Source organism: Leptidea sinapis, chromosome 3, assembly GCF_905404315.1.
Source record: "Leptidea sinapis chromosome 3, ilLepSina1.1, whole genome shotgun sequence".
NCBI classification, from domain to species: Eukaryota; Metazoa; Arthropoda; class Insecta; order Lepidoptera; family Pieridae; genus Leptidea; species Leptidea sinapis.
This window is the reverse complement of record NC_066267.1, coordinates 9440273-9462408: the sequence shown is the minus strand read 5'-3', so window position 1 is coordinate 9462408 and position 22136 is coordinate 9440273. Positions and strand designations below refer to the sequence as shown.

Below are 22136 nucleotides of genomic sequence, written 5' to 3'. Positions count from 1 at the left end.
AGCTTTAGACGGAAATAAACCCAATTAAATTTAAAAAAAAATACAACCTGTATTCTTGAACTAATGGACTCTGTTGCTGATAAGGATAAAAAACATTGAAAAGATACGTGTTGCTAAAAATGAAAGCAAATAGAAATATTTTAGAAATTGCTTTTCATATCTACCTTACCTTATAAATATATATATACCTTACTAATAAGTTGCTCAAAATGGTTTCCGATTACTCCAATGCATAAGTTTGTACGTCTCTCTAATGACTTTATTGCATTTGATAGCATGACAGGATTTATCGTCGATAGAATATCAAAAAAAAAAAGATTAGCAAAAAGTTTATTCCGTGTAAAAATAATAAATTTGGTATTTCCTTTTATTTTTAGTAATACATTTCTTTGCAAAGATTGATCCTTATCCTCAACAGAGTCCATTGGTCCACAGGATGTAATTTTTTTTTGAAATCATTCGGATCTATTTCCATCAAAAGTTCAAGAAATAAAAAAAACTAAATATGCAGTTATTGGTTTCTTATAAATCGAGGGCATGACTCCTTTCACGACTTTTCTCTAAGTCTCGTAGTTTCAGACTTCGCCATCACCGCCCTTCTCAAAAAACCAACCTGTATAGCATGTAGAAAATCAATCTTATATATATGAGAACAACTTGTATAGCCGAGTGGTTAGTGATCCTACCTACTAAGCTAGAGGTCCGGGGTTTGAATCCCGGTAGGTGCAAGCATTTATATGATGAATATGGATGTTTGTTTCCGAGTCATGGATGTTTAAATGTATTTGTGTTTGTTTATATGTATTTATGTATGTTTATATGAATTTATGTATGTTAAGTAAGTATATTGTATTAAATATGTTGTTGTCTTGTAACTCATAACACAGGCTATATGCCTAATTTAGGACAAGATAATTTATGTGAGAGTGTTTAAATATTATTATTATTATGAGATAAAATCTTATATATAAGAGATTTCCACCTATGTACACATCATGATATTATATCAGGCCAAACCATAAGGCCCAGAGACTTGAAGTTTCATAGGAATATTGCTTTCATTGAGTAGAGAGAGAATGGATTAATACAAAATTTCAGCCAAAAGGGGGTATGAGGGGCATTAATTATACTCTTGAAGATGAAAGGGGAAGAGTGGAGGAAAATGCGATATCTCAATGGCGGCGGCTCTCTTCTGCTTCAACTGTTGTCATTATTCTTAGGAGCTTAGCATATTGGTTTTAGTTTTGTTACAGTTTTTTATTTAGTTGTAGTTATTTACTAAAATGTTAGCTAGAATATTAAAATGAAATCATAACGAAGTAAAAACTGTACATTGAATATTATTAAAAGAATACTTGCTGTGGGTTCTACAAACAAAACTTAATCCAATAAAGTTCTTAACAGATTTTTAGTCTGTTGGTTTTGAGATTTTCGCCACCCACATTCTCTTGCAACACCAGAGGAATCACAAGAGCGTTGCCGGCCTTTAAGGAAGGTGTACGCGCTTTTTTTGAAGGTACCCATGTCGTATCGTCCCGGAAACACCGCACAAGGAAGCTCATTCCACAGCTTTGTAGTACGAGGGAGAAAACTCCTTGAAAACCGCACTGTGGACCACCACACATCCAGATGGTGGGGATGATATCCTAACTTGTGGCATGTCGTGCGAAGGTGGAATTTGGCGGCAGGAAAACGGTCGGTGTTGGTTTTGAGATTAAATTCAAATTTTGTATGACACATGACATTGACAAGAGGCAGGGACAACATACAGGCTATATAATATTATTATATCATGTTAGATGTAGACATAGATTTTTTACTTCTAACAGCATCTACTTAGACCATGTTGTGGGCACCAGCTATTAACATATACATATTGTATTTGTAAATTACATTTGGCATACAAAAATATACATCCAAAAGCAGTAATGGTATATAATTCTTACTGTTGTATGATTGCAGTAATTCAGAACTGAAACTCTCATAATATGCTTTCGCTGAAGGTCTTTCCTTACTATCAGCAGAGAATGGTCTTTTATATCTTTCTTGAAAGTCCTGAAATTTAAATGCTTGTCATAAATGGACGTAATTCCAAACCACAATCATGTCGAAATTGAGTTCCATATAAACGGACTGACAAAAAATGGCAACCCTACTGTCACTCTTTATATGACATCATGACTTAGTAGCCCACCCCACATATATGGAATACACTAATATTTATTAAACTTTAAACACAAACTCCATAGAATGTGATTTTTGCGGCTTGGAATGTTTTTCAGAAATTATGTCCAAATGTAAATTACCTTCTAGTACAGTGTGACTGAATAGAACTGATTTTAATCTGTACAAACACATTACAGTCTCAACAAAACTTGAAATATTGGGTGGTCACCCAACAATGATGGTAATTTTAATAATATGCATTAATCATTACCAGTCATGTAGGGTGTATTACTACATACTTGTAACTATGGGGTATTGCTATACAAAAACTATACAATAACATTTAAAATTAAACTAATTTCTAGCAAACTTGTTATAACAAATCAAATGAGATCTAATTTCTCTTTTTAGTTAATATTTAAACACTTTTATTCTACATTAGATATTTCAATCACATAAGTGATTTTAATAGTATAAGGCAGAATCTATCATAGGTTCGGAAAACAGAATATATGGGATGATCAGGCCTGACTATAATGTGCACCAAAAACACGAACATTTTCTTTTTAGACTGTTTTATTACAATAAAATTTTAGAAATTCGTACAAGTTGTGGTGCTATTAACATCTCAGTAATATTACAATTAAACTAATTAAATCAAATATACAATATAGATAGATTAATTATAATTCAATTACATTTTTAAATGGTGTTTAAAAATGATATAATCATGGCAAATAGTGGTGCCTAATAATTCTAAACAAAAGTGGTTGTGGTAATGTTTAAGTATATTTTGCGATGTTTAAAATGTAATCGACTAGTAATTCATCAGGAAGATTGAGTGATACTTTTAGGGGGTGAAAAAGCAGAAATATTCTAATTTACCGGTGTACAGGAGCTTTGTAAAGCTGAGCGAGGCCTGTTTCTGTTGTTTTTTCGATCTTCTCGTTTCTTGTTCCTGTAAGACAGATTTACAGGTGAACCAAGCAAACGCAAATTATTGTTTTCCTTAGACATCACTGTATTTTTGCATTACGTACTTTTTAAGAAGTTATAGTAATATCGACCGCCGTTGCTAGGCAACAAATGCTTTGACATCTGTCAAAAACGTTACTGTCAAATGCTAAATAATAATTTATTTAGTGTAGCCATTTTAGAATATTGACACTAAGGTAGCCATTCTACAAATAAATCTTTACAATCTATAAGACATTAGATTATAAGTCTCTTAGATTCGGTAACAAAAAGGGCATACAAAATAACATTATTCTGTAAAATTCTTATCATTATGAATTGATCAAAATCTTGTCATAAAGTAAATTACTAACAAGGACTGGTACCGCATTTATTATGCGCAGTGGGCAGTCGCGCAGTAGGTTACTAATAACATCTTTGTTACGTCAGAGATAAAAATAGCAGGAATTGATCATTTTGATCGTCGCTCGTTCAACTTCAAACTCGACTCGGCATTCGGATGCGATTCAGTCTATACTCGAGAAGCGAGAGAGTCGAATTTCATTCGTGTGAAGGTTACGACTTACGGCTATATTTCTCTGGAACTGTTTAATTGCGTTTTAGCGCACTCGGAAATTATTAACACTGGTTTGATCATTGTGATTCATTGTATATTTTCGTACTATTATTATTGAGTTATATTGTGCGGTTTTAAAAACAGAAAAAATGTTCAGTGGAATTGCAGGTAAGAGATTTGATCACAGTAATATTTTGGACTGTCGTTAATTTACCATTAGTCGACCATATCATTAAGTAAGAACTGGCCAAGTGTGAGCCGAATATTCACCCTAAAGGTTCTGTTTATACATCAGTAAAGTAGAAATAAATGTAGATTATTGTAAATGGAATGCAAATAATGAATAACACAAGTAGTTTAATAGTTTTTATAGTTTACAGTTGTGACATAATGATGGAATATCACACCTAACTGATCTTTACACCTATTACGACTTAATTAAAACACATTTTATAAAGCTCTGCAGATACAAATAGCTTAGTACATACTTATTAATTTCGGAAAAACATTGATGCAGTATGACGGCCTATTTTTTTATGGAAAAGAATGACAAACGAGCGTATGGGTCACCCAGTGTTAATTATCACCGCCCAGATTTTCTTGAAACGCCAAGGGAATCACAGGAGCGTTGCTGGCCCTTAAGGTGAACGCGTATTTTTTGAAGGAATCCATATTTTATCGCCCGGAAACACCGCACATGAACCTCATTCCACAGCTTTGTTGTCATTAGCTATTGTGTTGTTGGTAGAATAACAATGATCGGCAGGCATCATCAAATATATCATTAGTATAAATTAAAATTTAAAAGTCAAATTATCTATAAAAACTGTTTTTATGTTGTTCATTTAAAAACTCAACTTATATACCTACACTAAGTTTAATATTTACTAATAATATATAAAATCTCATTCTTTTATTGACTGTATGTTACTGATAATTTTATTTTATGAATACCACTTATATCGATTATTCTTTGTCTACGCACACCTCAATGAAGTAGATGTCTTGCTGTTCTAGTACTACCTACTTAGATTTTGCATGCTAGTAGATCTTTCAAGTATCAAGCATCGCTAGTAAGTTCGTACCTATTAGTCATGGATTGACATATATCAGTTATCACGCAGTTACCTACGCGTCAATGGAATGCAGTATTGTACATCAGGACATACCTAATTACCTATTTTCTCACAACAAAATATAGGTAGGATTTTAGACCATATCACATCGTGGCGGTTTTTATTTTTTAAAACAGAATAAGGATGCTTTTTAAAATTAAACAAAATTAATTACTTTCTATTGATGAAATTATTATAAACAAACCTAGTAATTTTAAAGCCTATCAAAAACAAATAAAATAAATATTCTTACCATACGTCCTCGTCATGTGCCTGACAACTGGGCCGGAAGTACGTCATTTAATACGTACCTACGTAATACGCGGGCGCATAAGATGTATGAAAATCTTTTTTTCTATTCTCATACTCGGAAAGTATTTATGTTTTGATCTGATTATTGGGTAAAAAATGCTGCTTCCCTCCACAGAGAGGGAATAACTCATACAAATTACTTCCCACCTAAGGGCCGGAATGAACTTCAAAAATAGAACTGCTTTCAGCTGTGAAGAGTTTTATGTAAAAAACAACTAATAAAAAAAATGCGGCCATGTGACTTTCTAAACAGCCAGTGTGAACTTAGCGCAAACTTCTTTGAGCGGAATAAGCCGCAACAATTACGCGGTAAGTTCCATATTTGAAATTTAAAAAGTCGACATAAATTGGCGGGATACTAATCTGTGCTTAGATAAACAACTAGTTTTATTTTCCTCATATTCAAAATGAAAAGTAGAGTGTTTAACTCAATTAAAAGTTTCAATTCCTACTCGGACTATAGCCGACCTCGCTGCGCTTGGGCGTCTAAATACCTCGGGAATTGATTCTTTCGACCCTCGGTTAACAATCTACTATATCAGCCTAGCTCAGCAGGCGGAAAAGTTACATCAGATCCATTTCTAACGCGATCTTCATTTGTTTTTTTTCCTTTGTCTATTAAATATTTCAATTACTTAATCAAATCAAATCAAACTCTCTTTATCCACGTAGTTTAAGGAAATGACACTTATAAATGTCAAAAGTTTTCCTTTTACATTTACCACCATTACCACCAATATTGGAACGGCTTACGATAGGTACTGGTAAATTTAAATTAGAATTACATACAAACTAGTAGTATATCAAAAATATTTATTTCACGCCGTCATGTCATACCTAATGATACGTTTGCAATTTATTTCCTGAAATTAAAATAATTTGTATTTTCCTCATTTATTGGGGGGCATTGTGATTCCATTACTCGGATGTGTTGAAGTACTCGACTTCGATTGGTGCCTACGAATTGCAATCTCGACAGGAAGCTAACACTATCCGCTTGGAGAATGTTCTATTTCTTGGCGACTTTGGACAGAGGCCCTACAAAGCTGGGGATCAAGAGTTCAATCTCGAAAAGATACATACGTTTGTATGATGTATAAGAGTATTGTTTTTGCAATTCATAGATGTTTCTGCACGTTATTTATATACTACAACCTTAATGGGTTGTTCCAAAACGTGTCAGTTACGAAATAATAAGACTGAATCTTTTTTTCCCGGAACTATTTTCATACACTTGATGAAAATCATTGGCCACCTATGTGTATTTTTTTTTTAATTTTTTTAAGTTCACAGTCAATCTTCTTTTGTTTTCAATAATTGAGCTCTCGTGGGAAGCTTTTTGTGCTTGAAGGAATACAAATAATTAAAAAAATGACAAGAGGCATTAGACATTTCTACTACTGCGTAAGCAACACTTACTTAAGGGGTTGTCCATGAATCACGTGAGGCCCGAAAGGTAGGGGGGAGGGTCTATAAAAAAATCACGAAATATCACAAGGCGGGAGGGGGGGGGGGGGGTGTAATAATATATCACGAATATATATTTTTTCGGCAAACGCGCGATACTCAAAATGCAGCGTTACGTTTTTTTTATGAAAATAAGGGACGAGACGATCAGGACGTTAAGCTGATAGTAATTGATACGCCCTGCATTATAATTCAGTGCCGCTCAGGATTCTTGAAAAACCTAAAAATTCTGAGCGGCACTACAATTGCGCTCGTCACCTTGAGAGATAAGATGTTAAGTCTGATTGGCCCAGTAATTTCACTAGCTACTTCCTACGCCCTACAGTAATGTTATAGCTTACGTACTGCTTCACGGCAGAAATAGGCGCCGTGTTATAGTTAGTGGTATTTGTTCGTCAAACTTGTCAGTGTCAGTTATTCAGGCACGAAATACATCCATAAATTGTTAAACCAGTTACCAGACTACAGTTAACCATGAAATAGTTGAGTTAAAGTGTCTTTGAGTTGGAATAGACGTGTCTACGCTCTCGCTGTTACTGTGTCTCTCACAGAAGAGAAAAAATCTCGTTGAGTCGGTGCAATATTAGAAAAATTCGAAGGAACTTTACAAAACGTCCAACCTCCTTCTAAATCCTTACAACAACTCCATCTCTATCACTTTGATGTCTGGTATCCCAAATTCACTTATTTTGCAAGAAACATTCTCCGGTGCTCAGACACTCTTGGAATGATATACAGACTGGAGTATTGCTAAACCAAAACTCAGCGTTCTCCAAGCTTAGAGTAAACTCCCATCTTAATACAGCAAAGAATCTCTTGTCTTTGGTACTGCCAATATCCATCACGCCTCTTGCACGTTTGCCTCCTCTTCTATAAAAAAAAATCAACTGATGAATCATGGCTTTACAGCTACGATCATATGCCTAATTTGTGCAGACAGTCAAAATCAAATAAAATCAAAATAATTTATTGAAAGTAGGTATTTAAAAATATCTTAGATCATTAATACGTCTAGATAGACTATGACAGCTGTGAAAAGGTCGAAAAAAATAGACTTTAGAACTCACCTCTATTTGGAGCAATTCACGCACACTAACACAAAGTGTCATACAATTCACGCACACTAAACTAGTATTCCTGACCTATTTTTATCTGTTGTCCAACAGCAAGAGACTCTATCTTGACGTATATATATAATCTAACGGCCGTTCCCAATATACTGTCTACAGATAGAGATAAATTACGACCTTCTACTGTCAGTAATTTGCTGTCAATAATCTGAACCTGTCCCAATGTACCCGATAAGTCATTTTTATCGCCTTATATTGGGACGCGTGAATTGCAATTTCTATACAAACTTCTGTCGCTGGTAAGCTATACGTCGTCCCATTGACAGACAGCGTGTACGGATAAGGTGAGTTTATTGGGGCGGAAAAGTCAACGATAGTTACGATTTTTATCTCAAGTAAGAGATAGACTGAATATTGGGAACGGCCGTAAGTAAAATAAACTTGTCCACGTCCTAAAAAAATACAGATTACTTTTATCGATCCTTTCTTTCAAGTAGTCATAATTAAACCTATATCATCTTAATTTATAGTCTGTATATAAATTTCAAGATAAGAAGTTGCAATTATAAACAGAACTTTCCAACAATGTAGATAAGAATTATTGTTTACATTTAAATGAATTCTGTAAATAATAAAACGGATCTATAAATGTTCTTATCTAAACCGAATGAATCATGCTATTTACAATTAGGTGTACTGATAATAGCGATGTTTTGACCACGCTGTTTATAAACAGAACAGCTATTAGAGTTACCATTGCTACTTAATGTGTTTTTATTTTATTATTTATTTTAAACGACTTGTCGGCCTGCGTAGATTAATGCTGGATTTGTGGCGGTCCTCCACAGTGCGGTTTTAAGGAGCTTTATTTCTCGTACTACAAAGCTGTGGAATGTGCTTCCTTGTGCGGAGTTTCCGGGACGATACGACAGAAAGCGCGTACACCTTCCTTAAAGGGCGGCAACTCTCCTGTTATTCCTCTGGTGTTGCAAGAGAATGTGGGCGGCGGTGATCACTTAATACCAGGTGACCCGTACGCTCGTTTGTCTTCCTATTCCATAAAAAAAGCTTTCGATTTTGTTCACAATCTCACGGATTTCATTGTTTCTCTACGGAAACCTAATTCATTTATGCTAGTAAATCCCGAATGTTTTGGAGTTTCTTGTGTAAGTACTTCTCAGGTTTGAGGCATCAATTTTCGAAAGTGATTTTAAGTCCTATTTTGTATAAAAATATTTGTTAAGTTTTTAGGTATAAGTAACTACCTATGTAAGAATTAATATATGCAGCTAATAGAAACCTCAATAAAAATTGAAAGAAAAATCATTTACTTAATTAGGTCAAAGTGACACTTATGAATGTTTAAATTATCTTATATCTTTAAACGAGCAATTCTTGTATATATAATCTGAATCTCGGAAACGGCTCCAACGATTTTCATAAAATTAAGTATGCAGGGGATTTCGGGGGTGATAAATCGATCTAGCTAGGTTTCAATTTAAAAAAAATGGTTTCATCCATGTTTGAATGAGAAACAGCTACAATAACATTAGAATACAAAGGTAAATTTCGCCACTATATACAAGACTATTATAGCTCAGATGGGACATTGGGTGATCCGGAAAGCAGAAGACCCCGGTTCGAATCCAGAAGTCCTATTAGTTTTTTTTTTGTTCAAGTTTTGTACATTCTTAAAAATCCGAGCAAGGCTCGGTCGTCCGGATATTGAGCTTTTAAAGAGAAGAAATGGCAAGTAACTCATTGCCACTCTTTTTAATCAAACTTTATAGTTTCAGCATTATTTTTATAATTAATATATAAAATGTATGTAACTGATAGGTACCTACAACAAAATTACTCAAACTTTTTGACTTAATCGTGTAAGTTAAAAAATAAAACGGACAAGTGCAAAAGGACTTTCCCACTGAGGGTTCCGCACATAAATATTATTATTATAGGTAGGTACTTAAGGGAAAAGGTTTTTTTCTTTCTTCCTCGTATATATATATATATATATATATATACTTATATATGTACTTCTATAATAAAAATATTTTTAAATCTGTTAAAGCTTATGCCAATGAATTGTATATCGTATAAAAGATACCCACGTAAAAAGTAAAAGCTTTGAAAAGAGAAAACTCCATAATATGTGTATATTATGTGGTGGTCGAAAAATACGTTTTCGCGACATAAACAGCCGTATCTTATTTAAACGTTAACTTTAAGGTTTGATTTTTTCACAGCTTCAAGAAACTTTAGGCTTGAGTATATTGTTTTTTTTTTCAACTTGATACCTCAACGAGTTCCCGAGATTAACGGTCTTGACAGACACATTATTGATGGACGGATAGACAACAAAGTGATCTTTTAAGGGTTTTTTCCTTTTGAGTTAGATACGGAATCCAAAAGTACTACAGATAACTTATAGGGTTACAAATCATTCATTAAATGTTATCTTTAATAATTATTATAATTCTTCTTCCATTTATATTATTAAATTAAATTTCTAATTATTATTCTTCTCAACATAATTATTAGCTTTACGGATCAGTGGTATTGTAATTTTTTTTATTGAAAAAAATTCAAAACGTCCGGTGGTCATTAAATGTAACCCAAGGTAACACAAGAAACTTAGTTATGTCGCATGCCGTTATGTTATCAATAACAGTAACTTTCCAATATTCAGGACACGAGTGTTGGGTCGGCGAGATTGTGGTATTATCTGTTACCACGGATTATAAGATTGTATTTCAATTGAAAATCAATAATGTTTTACATATTATGGTATCTTTTTTAAATAATAATTAAATAAGACTTCAATATATAAAAAAATATATTAGAGTCTTATTGGGTATAGATTTTTTTTTATGGAATAGGAGGACAAACGAGCGTACGGGTCACCTGTTGTTAAGTGATCACCGCCGCCCACATTCTCTTGCAACACCAGAGGAATCATCCTGTGATTCCTCTGGCGTTGCCGGCCTTTAAGGAAGGTATAGGCGCTTTCTTTGAAGGTACCCTGTCGTATCGTCCCGGAAACTCCGCACAAGGAAACTCATTCCACAGCTTTGTAGTACGTGGAAGAAAGCTGAATGGGTAGAATAAATATCTATAAATGCGATTTTACACTAAAATAATTTGTTTACCGCCATCTGGTTTTTCTAAATGAAAAATCGAGCCAAGTTTATCTCGGGGAGAACGTCGTTTTCTGAGGTTTATTAATCTAACTAGGCACCTTGGTATATTCGAAGCAGCGATCTCCATGGGGACCTTAAGTTATCAAAAAATACGCTGAAGTTCACCAACATAGACTTCACCATCACGTGAACATCGAGGCAATCCAGCTCCTTTACAACAGTGATATAGTAAAAAAACTTAAAAGAACAAAAACCTTTTGAGTTAGTGTAGTGCTAGTGAATTAGTGTTATACAAAATAAAAATAGTGATATTATAAAAGACACATGAACAAAGTGACTTCCTCTTAATAGAGATATTAAGAAATGTATTAACGCACAAATTCCTAGTTTAATCTATCTAGCAGTTTAAGTAAAGTAGAATTACTTTTTAGTCTAAGTTAAGGCTAGATTGTAATGCAAGTGGGGCAACATTATAAACAACTTCTATATTATGTTCCCTAAAGGAAAGAAAAAAAAATACTAGGCTAACTAACTAACTTTTGAATTGTCTTAACAGTTTTACTAGAAGTATGTTTTCCAAAATATAAGTAGAGTCCGAAAAAACAATTGCAATGTCCAAGTATTTGTCACTTGTCAGTGGTTATGAGGTGGTAGGCAGGCTAATTAGCCCTCGCGGTCTATAAAGTTATGTGAGTAAACACTGATATAGGTCGTTGGCTGGCTGAAATGAAAGGCATTCCATTAACAAGAACCCGTATTAGCCTGACAAGGATTGAGCATAGATTATCCAACTGTAATACGAGCAGACTAGAAATAAAATAAGCCCGTGGCTAGCAGATAGTAATCTCATTCTAGAATTCGAAGTAAAGCTATGTAATATTGTCTTTATTATGTGTATAATGCTGTCTTTAAAAAAGACAGAAATATGTAAAAGATGAATTTTATGCGAGTCATTCAGATAGGAGCAGCCCTTAGATAATTTATACGTCTAGATAGAGCCTCTTGCTGCTGCTAGACAACTGATGAAAACAGGTTTATTACTTTAGTGTGCGTGCTCCGTCTTACACTCGCGATTTGTACGACACTTTGTGATAGTGTGCGTGCATGTTACATTACTAATATATCGTATAGGTCTTGTATGTACATTGGTTTTTGCTGTGGGTATTTGGCATTTCTAATGATCCAGATTTTATTATAATTATATGTATTTCTAATATTGGTAACGAGACCATTAGGTGAAACCTAAATAAAGAAGAATATTTAAATCATTTCTCAATATACTCGATTCGAATTCGAAAAATCCCCGTTAGTTTTATCGGCAAATAAAATTCGTAATGTAGGTTAGATGAGTTTGACCTTAATTTTCATTCATCTATCAATTTTCAGTAGTCTAACTCCAGTGAACGCATATAAAACATGCGTTCACTGTCTAACTCTAATGGCCTTACAAATAAACAAGGTGTAAAGTTATACCTGAGAATAAACCAAGAATATGCAAAATGTTTACAATTAGACATTTTGCTTGCGATTGGTTTATTCGGACGTATAACGTTTCCCGCGTTTTTTTGCAAGGCTGCTTGATATTTGGAAAACTTCAGGATTATCACTGTATTGACAGTGTTGTCAGCGGTAAAGTCAACTTTTTGCATGTTTTTGGTTTATTAGCAGGTATAACTTTATACCAAGTTCATTTGTAAGGCCGTTTTTGTCTAGAAATAATTTGAGTATGACGTCTTACAAACGTCACACAAGGAAATGTAAACATAAGGTGAGTCATAGTGAACGCAGTCCACACACTGTAATAGATTAATCTTAAGTACTCTTGGGCCTTGGCACTGGTCATGGAATTATTTTTAAAAACTGGTCTTCAGCGGTTCGGTCTGTGTTTTTAGCACCGTTGTTTCAGTTAACGAATTATTTTATATAGGTATGCGTTCAACGTGTTTAAATGCAATAGGTTTTTGATATTTTCTAATATTATAATAAGTATCAGATCTCGTAAGCTTTATCTGTTTGTCTGTATGTATGTCCGGGCAAACACAATAAATAGCATTACATAATAAAAAAATTACAGTAATATGATAAAATACATGATATACAACACAATAACAATATACAAGAGGTGAGTCAACTTATATAATATAGACTATACCTAGTCTTGCCATAAATATTGAAACAAAAAAAAAAACTGCGTAGAGCGGAGCTTTATGACCCGGCGCCGAGTCTAGCTGGAAGGACTATTCTTGGTTATTGAACATGGTGTTTTTAAGGGGGTTCACTACCTTCTCAAGAATGGTATCTTGATACACAAGTGCCGATGTTTTGATACCTATTTCACAAAAGTATGCCTCAGTCACTCCTACATAGCTAATACCCAACCAAACCATCACTGAAGTCGGATAGTGTCCACGTTGCACTCTGTCGACTAATTGGGAAGCTTCCTTAGAGCTTTGAGCATAAATACGGTCGTTTTGTTTGTTAAAATGTTGCTCAATTGTAAAAAAATTATTATCCATAAACAATTTTTTTCTGTGACCTCCCTTTACGTACCGCTTCGGTATAGTTGTTTCGATGTTACCACCGTATTCTTTTTTCAATTATCAGTTCAGAAATGACCAGTACGTCTCTTATAGGCAGCAAGTCCTAAGCCATCTTTTAAAATACGCGACATGGGTCTAGGTGCTGCTATTTTGTTCGCCCGAGATAAAATCGTTTGCTTTTGGACAGATGATCTTCGAATTCTTTCCCTTACTGCTTTGACCACCTTTTTCGAACGAACACTACGTAGACGGCCACTACTATTTCTGTCACAAACAAAGGAGGTCTCATTGTGCCTATTAATAGCCCGGTACACAAACATTTTACTAATACCAAGCGTATAGAGAGTTTTAAAAATTGCACTTGGCTCCAACCCTACTTTATGTACTGCAATCACAGCGATTCGGTTCTCTTTATCACTCCACTCCATTTTAATATCGCAAAATATTCTACAATATATTGACACCAAAATGAGAAAACTCAATGAACAATCATTTAAAAATGACAGATTCCAAATTCAAATGTAATATTTTGTTTATTTTTAATTGTAACAGCATTTATGGTCAGACTAAGTATATTAATATCACCCTACTTTCAGGCATATTATTGCTTTATAACGCAGACGATTATTATTATGCGACTTTATATATAGTCGCGGGCACTAATCATGTAATATCTAATTATAAATATGAGATGCGCAGGTCATAAACATATGATTGATGAATTCTAAATAGTACTTATTTTTTCTTGAAGAGTAGGACAAACTATTGTACGGCTCTTGAAACACCAGAGGAATCACAAGGCCTCTAAGAAAACTTAAAAAGAGCGACTACACCAGTCGCTCTTTTTAAGGTTTCCATGTCGTATCTTCCTGGAAGCGCACAAGAAAGCTAATTCCACATCTTGGTTGTAAATCATGGAGGGCATAATTAGCCGTCAGCTCTTGGTATACCTAGAGGGTCACTAGTTGATCAACGACCGAGAATACGGGTATCGCCATGGTCGATCGGCAGGTGATCTTCTGGTATACCTAACACATAGATGGGCTGCGGCTATTGAAAGCAAGGGGGAAGGCCTGGCAGTTAGCCTGGATATAGCGAAGGCCTTTGATCGTGTATGGCACAAGGCGCTCCTCTCCAAACTTCCATCATTTGGGCTTCCCGAGAGCTTGTGCAAGTGGACCTCTAGCTTCCTCACTGGGCGCAGCATACAGGTCGTTGTCGACGGATATTGCTCGAACCCAAAGCCCGTGAATGCTGGAGTGCCCCAAGGCTGTGTGCTGTCTCCCACGCTGTTTCTTCTGCATATCAATGATATGTTGGACACCTCCAACATTCATTGCTATGAAGACGACAGCACTGGTGATGCCGTATACACGGGCCATGCAGGTCTCTCTCGGGAAATCGTCGACCAGTGCCGGGAGAAACTTGTGTCTTCTATTGAGTCCTCTCTTGAGAAGGTCGCGGAATGGGGAAAATTGAACCTTTTCCAATTTTACCCCCAGAAGACTCAGGTTTGCGCGTTTACCACTAAAAAGACCCCATTTGTCGTATCACCGCTCTTCGACAACACTTCCCTCAAAGCCTCGCCTAGTATCGGAATACTGGGTCTCGAAATCTCGAGCGATTGCCATTTTCATGGTCATCTGGAAGGCAAAGCCAAATTGGCTTCAATGAAACTGGGCGTCATTAATACAGCACGGCAATACTTCAAGCCGGCCCACATTCTAGCGCTCTACAAAGCGCAGGTCCGGCCACAGATGGAGTATTGCTGTCATCTCTGGTCTGGCGCACCCCAGTATCAGCTCGATCCATTTGACCGCGTGCAACACAGAGCAGCTCAAATTGGCGGGGACCCAGTGCTCTGTGAATGGCTGGATCACTTGGCGTTGCGTAGAGACGTCGCTTCATTGTGTGTCTTCTACCGCATTTATCACTGGGAGTGTTCCGAAGAGCTGTTTAACCTGATTCCTGCCGCCGAATTCCACCTTCGCACGACACGCCACAAGTTAGGATATCATCCTCACCATCTGGATGTGTGGCGGTCCTCCACAGTGCGGTTTTCATGGAGCTTTCTTCCACGTACTACAAAGCTGTGGAATGAGCTTCCTTGTGCGGTGTTTCAGGGACGATACGATACCTTCAAAAAAAAGCGCGTACACCTTCCTTAAAAGCCGGCAACGCTCCTGTGATTCCTCTGGTGTTGCAAGAGATTGTGGGCGGCGGTGATCACTTAACAACAGGTGACCCGTACGCTCGTTTGTCCTCCTATTCCATAAAAAAAAATGGAAAGAAATTCCTTGAAAACCGCACTGTGGAGGATAGTCACACATCCTGGTGGTGGGGATTATTGTGTACATATTTTTTTTTTGACTTTCATAAGTGTCATTTCCGTGACCTACGTGAATAAATTGATTTTGATTTGATTTGACATACCTATTGGATACATTTTAATACATAGTATTAATTACACAATGCAGAAAGAAATCAAACAATACTATAAGTGACACACATACACGCACACAGACACACACACAGACACACACACACAGGTAATACGTTATAATTGATCTGTAGCACATGACACATCTGTAGGTACTACGTTATAGCCTGTTTGACCTTCATAGTGTTTTTATAACCATCGCGTGAATCAAGGTAAACTGCAGGTCTAATTAATGTATAGCAACCATAAATTGAGTAACTTAATTGTGGTGGGGATTCTATAACAAATTCCCATACAATACCCAAAATATAAATAATCCTAGCTCTCCAGCAATACGATGGTTAAGTTGGTTAAACGGCTTTAATTAAAAATAATGTTATGAGTCATAAACCAAACAAGAAAGTGCTTTGGCAAACACGGACGAGTAAAAAAATAAGGACTCCGCGCCGTGATATTAGCAAGTGAAGCACCGTTATGCTAGTGTGTGTGCGGTTACGGGGGATACTAGTTATTATATTATTTTTTTCCATTTAATAATCATATATGGTCACGAATACTTTTATTGTTTAGTTTTTACGCTTTTTCACAACGCACGACGTCATTTTTAAAATATTTTATTGCGACGCAAACTGATCTGTCACAGACGATGGCAAATCTCATAATGGCGGCCGATCGGCTTGTATTAGTGTAAGTGTGTGCGTGGGGCTATGTATTAATTACTCGTTTACTGGCTTGTTTTGGTGCTTCACAGTTATGTAAAGTGACACGGAGTCCTTGTTTTTGTACTCGTCCGTGTTGGCAAACTAATTTTTAAATCTCGTTTATAGGGTGTCTCAATTAAACGTAGGCTAGATGGTAAACATCATGGAAAAATCAGAAAAAAATCAACTTACCAAATATAAAGGACCATATTAGCTAATTAAACTGGATTCGCATAAAATCGGATTACTTCAAGGTTTATATTATTTGTCCTTAAAGAAAATATAGGTTATAAATCAAATCAAAATAACTTTATTCATGTAGGTCAAGGAAAACACACTAATGAATGCCAGAAGTTTTCATTTCTTTTTACATTTACCACCACTTCGAAAAAGGTTGAACTTTAATGAGAAGAAGTGGCAAGAAACTCATTGCCACCCTTTTAAATAATAACAGTTTCATCGTTTCAAATCATTTCAATCTTCTATCTAATCTTTGTTTGAGGCTTTTTCACGCCTAAACCACTGATCGTATCGACATGAAACTACCACCAATCGATGCGAAATTTATCCTAGATGGTTTATGGCTACGTACTATTTATCGAATTCCAACTTTCCTTCATTATTTTTTTTCCTTTTTAAATCTATATATATAATGATTGATGATGAATTGCTGTTCGTTAGTCTCGCTAAAACTCGAGAACGACTGGACCAATTTCGCTAATTTTGGCCTTGAATTATTTCTGGAAGTCCAGGGAAGGTTTAAAAAGTGAATAAATATGAAAATGCTCGGAATTAAATATAAACACAACTATTTTGTTTTTCCTTTCGTCGTTGAGAAATCAAATTGAAAGAATAGCTGTTTATAATGAACAACTAATTATAATTTTCATATTTTTCAAACTTTCTCAGGAGGAAAAAAATAAACTTAATTTTATCTAACTATAGTTGGTAGATTTACTACAATTGTTAACTATCTTTCACATTATATTTTTATGTAGATTGATTAATCTTAAGTTTTGTCACAAATTAAAATTAATAAAAACATATACAGAACAACGTCTGTCGGGTCAGTTAGTTTAAAATGTATTATGTAAGGTGATGCAGAAAAATAACGTAAACGTCAAATAGATACTCAATGCCTTAAGTAAGTCAAACAAAAGTAGGTACTTAAATGTTAATTAATAAGTTTAACACAAGAGTTATTGAGTACAGTAGATGCATCAATCCACACACACAGTAAATAAATAAAGATATAATGCGAGAATTTTAATAGCGGTTATAAAAAATATAATATCTTTAATTTTAAAAACAAGAAGCAGTACTTCTGGTAACACAATTATCCACGGCCGTTTTCGATAACGTATCTCTAGTTACGGATACATTGCTGTCACCGTTTAGTGACAAGATCTCATCTATCCATAGTTATAATCCAATGCTTTATGTCGATAGGTTATTGAAATGTAAGTAAGCGTAAAAGGATAGATTTGTCTACCTCTAGTAAACTAAGGATAGATAGGTTATTTAAAACGGCCACTATCCACCAAAAGTAGCGCCCAAGCATAACGAATGGACCAGCCAACCCCCCTTTGACCATATTATAGAAAAGGGAACGACCCGCCGCACGTCACCGCCACAACTCAACCAAAAAAAAAACAAAGAACTCAACCAAATACCCAAAATTATCTTCATCTACATAGTATGCAATACGCACAGAATTCCACTTCTACTTAAGGCGACACTAAATGCCAGCGACCTTGAGCGATATGAGTTCACGGCCTCCGGCCCGCCATCTATGTAACAAAGCCAATATTTTCAAAATTCTTGGGTGGAAATCAGTTTAAATGCTTACAATCCTCGTTATTCACTATTAATCTGAATAAATAAACCTGCACAAAAAAGTACAAGCTATAAGAATAACTTTTCCGAAAGAAGTACCAAAAAAAAAATGCGTCACGCCATGCCAAAAAACTTGTTTAACTTCAAAGAAAAGTGGTAGTTCAAAAAGGCTCGGCAGTGTTAACTATAACCAACAGCAAGCATTAGCAACCTACAAATAAGACTTAAGGATATGTGTAACAGGATTAAGTAGTGTTCATAGCTCGAAATGCTATACTTTCACCACAAAACTTGTCTAAAAACACCATGTTTGCGTGTTTTCTGCTTACTCTTCGCCTTAAAATTTATTATAGTTGCTGAACTAAGACCTCCTCGTAATTATTTCATCATTCTAAGGTGTGTACAAATGTGTCCTTGTTTTGTTACTGAGCCATTAAATCTTTATCACATGCATTCCAGCCAAATTACAAACTAATTGACTCAATACTTTAATGGGCGACTCAATCGTAGCTCTACCTTGTACTAAGCGAGCAGACGGCATATTGTCGTTTACTGCTTGATATATAAATATATTTATACTAGTGAACCCGACAGACGTCTTACATTTGAAAAATCGGTCTAGCAGTTAGGAAGAGTTCACTAACATGCACATGAGCAGGAGAATTATATAATCTCACTGGAACACACAAAAAAATCATCAAAATTGGTCCAGCCGTTTATGAAGTAGTTCAATTGTGAATCTAAACCATTCTCGAATCCACCTGAAGACACACACTAACCTCAAATTCACCTGGACACACAAAAAAACATCAAAATAGGTCCAGCCGTTTAGGAGGTAGTTTAATTCTGGATCTAAACCATTCTTAAGGTCTTAAGTCTTATTTGCCCAGTAATTTCACTAGCTACGGCGCCCTTCTGTACGAAACACAGTAATGATTATGCATTATTGCTTCACGGCAGAAATAGGCGCCGTTGTGGTACCCATAATCTAGCCGGCATCCTGTGCAAAGGAGTCTCCTACTGGTATAATCTACAAATATAAAAAGGAATTGCTGTACGTTAGTCTCGCTAAAACTCGAAAACGGCCGGACCGTTTTGGCTAATTTTGGTCTTGAATTATTCGTGGAAGTCCAGGGAAGCTTTAAAAGGTGAATAAATATGAAAATTCTCGGAAAAAAATAAACATAATCAAAAATTTTGTTCTTCCCCTTGACGTGTCCCCCGTCGTCCGATATTTGTTTTGTATGGACATATTTTCTATGAGAGAATTTATTGACGCACGGTTTGACAGTTCTGCTGTAAAACAATTTCATTACAACAACAGGGAGCATATTTTACGAAATAATTCTTGATGTTATGATATATTTTTGACAAATTAATAAAAAGCATTATTTTATTTATTATATATACAGAACAACGTCTGTCGGGTCAACTAGTATTTAATGTATATACTACGCTGCGCTATACGCTCTGCCCTTCGCTAACCTTATGGGAAAACAACATTGAACATTCTTTCTTTGTATATTTAAATAAATGCTCACGCAAACATAAACATAGGGAATATGCGTATTACGTGCATCTATTCGTCTCTATCGCGCGTTTACGTATTTTGAATATGAGAGAAGAGGCAAGCAGATCTAACTCCGAGTAGTCGACCTTGATGATTTCACAACTTCGAAGGAATGTTCTGATTCAACAGAAGGTATTCATATTTTATATACAATCTTAATATTCATAACGAATATAGATTTCTGGAAGCAACTTAAAACCCTTTATGTATCCCACTTTAAATGATTAACCATGAATGAAATTAAGGCATCATCTAGGTATTTCCCTTGACTTCCACTATTCAATACATTCATTGGCATGTCTTCGAATGGTATATTTTTTTATAAGAATAAGGCACGAGACCAGCTTGACATTCAGCTGATGGTAATTGATACGCCCTGCAATGAAGAGCCGTTCAGGATTCTTGAAAAACCCAAAAATTCTGAGCGGCACTACATTGCGCTCGTCACCTTGAGACATAAGATGTTAAGTCTCATTTGTCCAGTAATTTCACTAGCTGCGGCGCCCATCAGACCAAAACACAATAATACTTACACATTACTGCTTTTTCGGTAGAAATAGGTACCGTTGTGGTACCCATAATCTAGCCTCCCACTGCTAATAATATATAAACTACGCTATACCATTTTGGGGATTGTAATCGGTTTGCAAAGTTCGTCGTGTACGCTGAGGTAACCAAAATGTGGGGTAAAAACAGATCCAATGTATGATTAAAGTTTATAAGAAAGTTCAGAATCTGTTAATTAGTTTTAAGCATCGGTTGGGCAATAAGTGCAACCGATCGGTGCCGGTTCGATCCTCTCCTGTCAAGTACCAATACCGTTTTCGATATTAAAATTCATACTAGTGTCACCAAGTAACGTACTGTATATTCAACGCTTTATAAGATCGGCAACGCTCTTGATTCTTCTGGTGTTGCAAGAGTTTGTATCCTTCCCCCTTCCCGTCCCCTCTTTATGCTCCCTAAATCATATCGGTTACGAATACTGCAGCCGGTTATTAAATCCACAAAGTGACTGTGCGAGGCAAGAATTTGATCCACTGACCTCTACTATATACCACTGGACTGGCGGCTGTCAAAATGCTTTTGTGCCTGTTAATATACGCCATTTTGGCGCTGTGGGACATATAGCGAGAGTATGCGGTACTAAAACTAGTGATGACAACCTTAGCAAACATCGATAGATGGTGGGAAACTAACGAAAATTGTGTACTTTATTACGTTGATTTTTTAAGTATAAATAACACGGAAAACTAACGAAATTAATTCAAAATGCATAATTCTTCAGAGTATTATACGTTCCTTGTATTAGTGTAAGTGTATGCGTGGGACTATGTATTTACACGTTTGCCCGTTGCCGGCTTGTCTTGGTTCTTCACTATTATATAAGGTGACACGGAGTTTTAAAGATTTAACTTTCAAAGTTTTTAAAAGAAGACTGCATCGGTGGTTAATAAATAAGTGCTTCTATAGTTTAAATGATTTATTCAATACAAAATGAATTATTAAGTATTATGAATTAGTCTATTTGATAATAATAATATATGTAAATTATTGGCATTTGTATTATACGTCAAATTTAGTTCTCTGGACGCTCGCGAGTGGCGCTTCAAATAGGCACAAAAATTTGCTGTCACAAAAAATATGGAAGAGCCTGTCCAGGGGTATTTATACAGGTCAGTGATTTGCTCTCAAACCATAAGGTTGTAGAATGTCAATATTATGCGAGTGGAATTTTGCATTTTGACGTAATGTCTGGTGGTGGAATTCGGAGGTTGTTATCAACATGAATAACTCCATTGAGCATATAGTCCAATGACCTTTTATATAAGTACAAATGAGGACATAATGTCTTTAGCGTTGCTTAAAGACAATGTAAGCACACTTTTCTCCTTAGTCGTGTGTCAACTGTCACTGTCTGAATCAAATCTGAACTGAATATATGTGTTACATTGCTGATTATTGACCAAGAATATTTTAAACAACTTAAGTAAATGCGGCAATGTATCGATATAGCAGTCGAAGGTCATTATGGTGTAAATGTGGCATGTTCCATATTTCGGCTTTGTTTTTAAATGACGACGTGATTTATCGAGGTGTACAGAACGCGGTAGAAGGTGCATAGAGACGTCAATCTTCTCTTAAGGATTGGTTTCCGCTGCGCTCCAACTAGATACCGCACTATCTTCGAACAAAAGCTTTTTTATTACGGCAACTTTTAGATGCTTGTGTGCGTGGCATCTTGACA

At 35.5% G+C, this 22136-nt stretch overlaps 2 protein-coding genes across 50 annotated transcripts in view; one reads left to right on the top strand and one right to left on the bottom strand.

The window, feature by feature from the left end:
* Positions 1 to 3504, bottom strand: part of LOC126979607 (centrosomal protein of 131 kDa) — a 30409-nt gene extending 26905 nt beyond the window's left edge. Inside the window, exons 1-2 of the mRNA XM_050829027.1 lie at positions 3052 to 3504; positions 1947 to 2055 (exon numbers count right to left, since the gene is read on the bottom strand). Coding sequence (XP_050684984.1) covers positions 1947 to 2055; positions 3052 to 3183 — 241 coding nt within the window. The 5' untranslated portion in view covers positions 3184 to 3504. The remainder of the gene's footprint in view (positions 1 to 1946; positions 2056 to 3051) is intronic.
* Positions 3505 to 3565: 61 nt separating this feature from the next.
* LOC126979603 (perilipin-4) overlaps positions 3566 to 22136 on the top strand; it is a 60315-nt gene continuing 41744 nt past the window's right edge. For 10 of the 49 annotated variants that reach the window (XM_050828992.1, XM_050828993.1, XM_050828981.1 and 7 more), the window contains exon 1: positions 3573 to 3865. In XM_050828992.1, coding sequence (XP_050684949.1) covers positions 3847 to 3865 — 19 coding nt within the window. In that variant the 5' untranslated portion in view covers positions 3573 to 3846. Of the gene's footprint in view, positions 3866 to 22136 lie in introns of all 49 variants that reach the window. The other 39 variants (XM_050828990.1, XM_050828989.1, XM_050828988.1 and 36 more) reach the window with 10 other exon arrangements.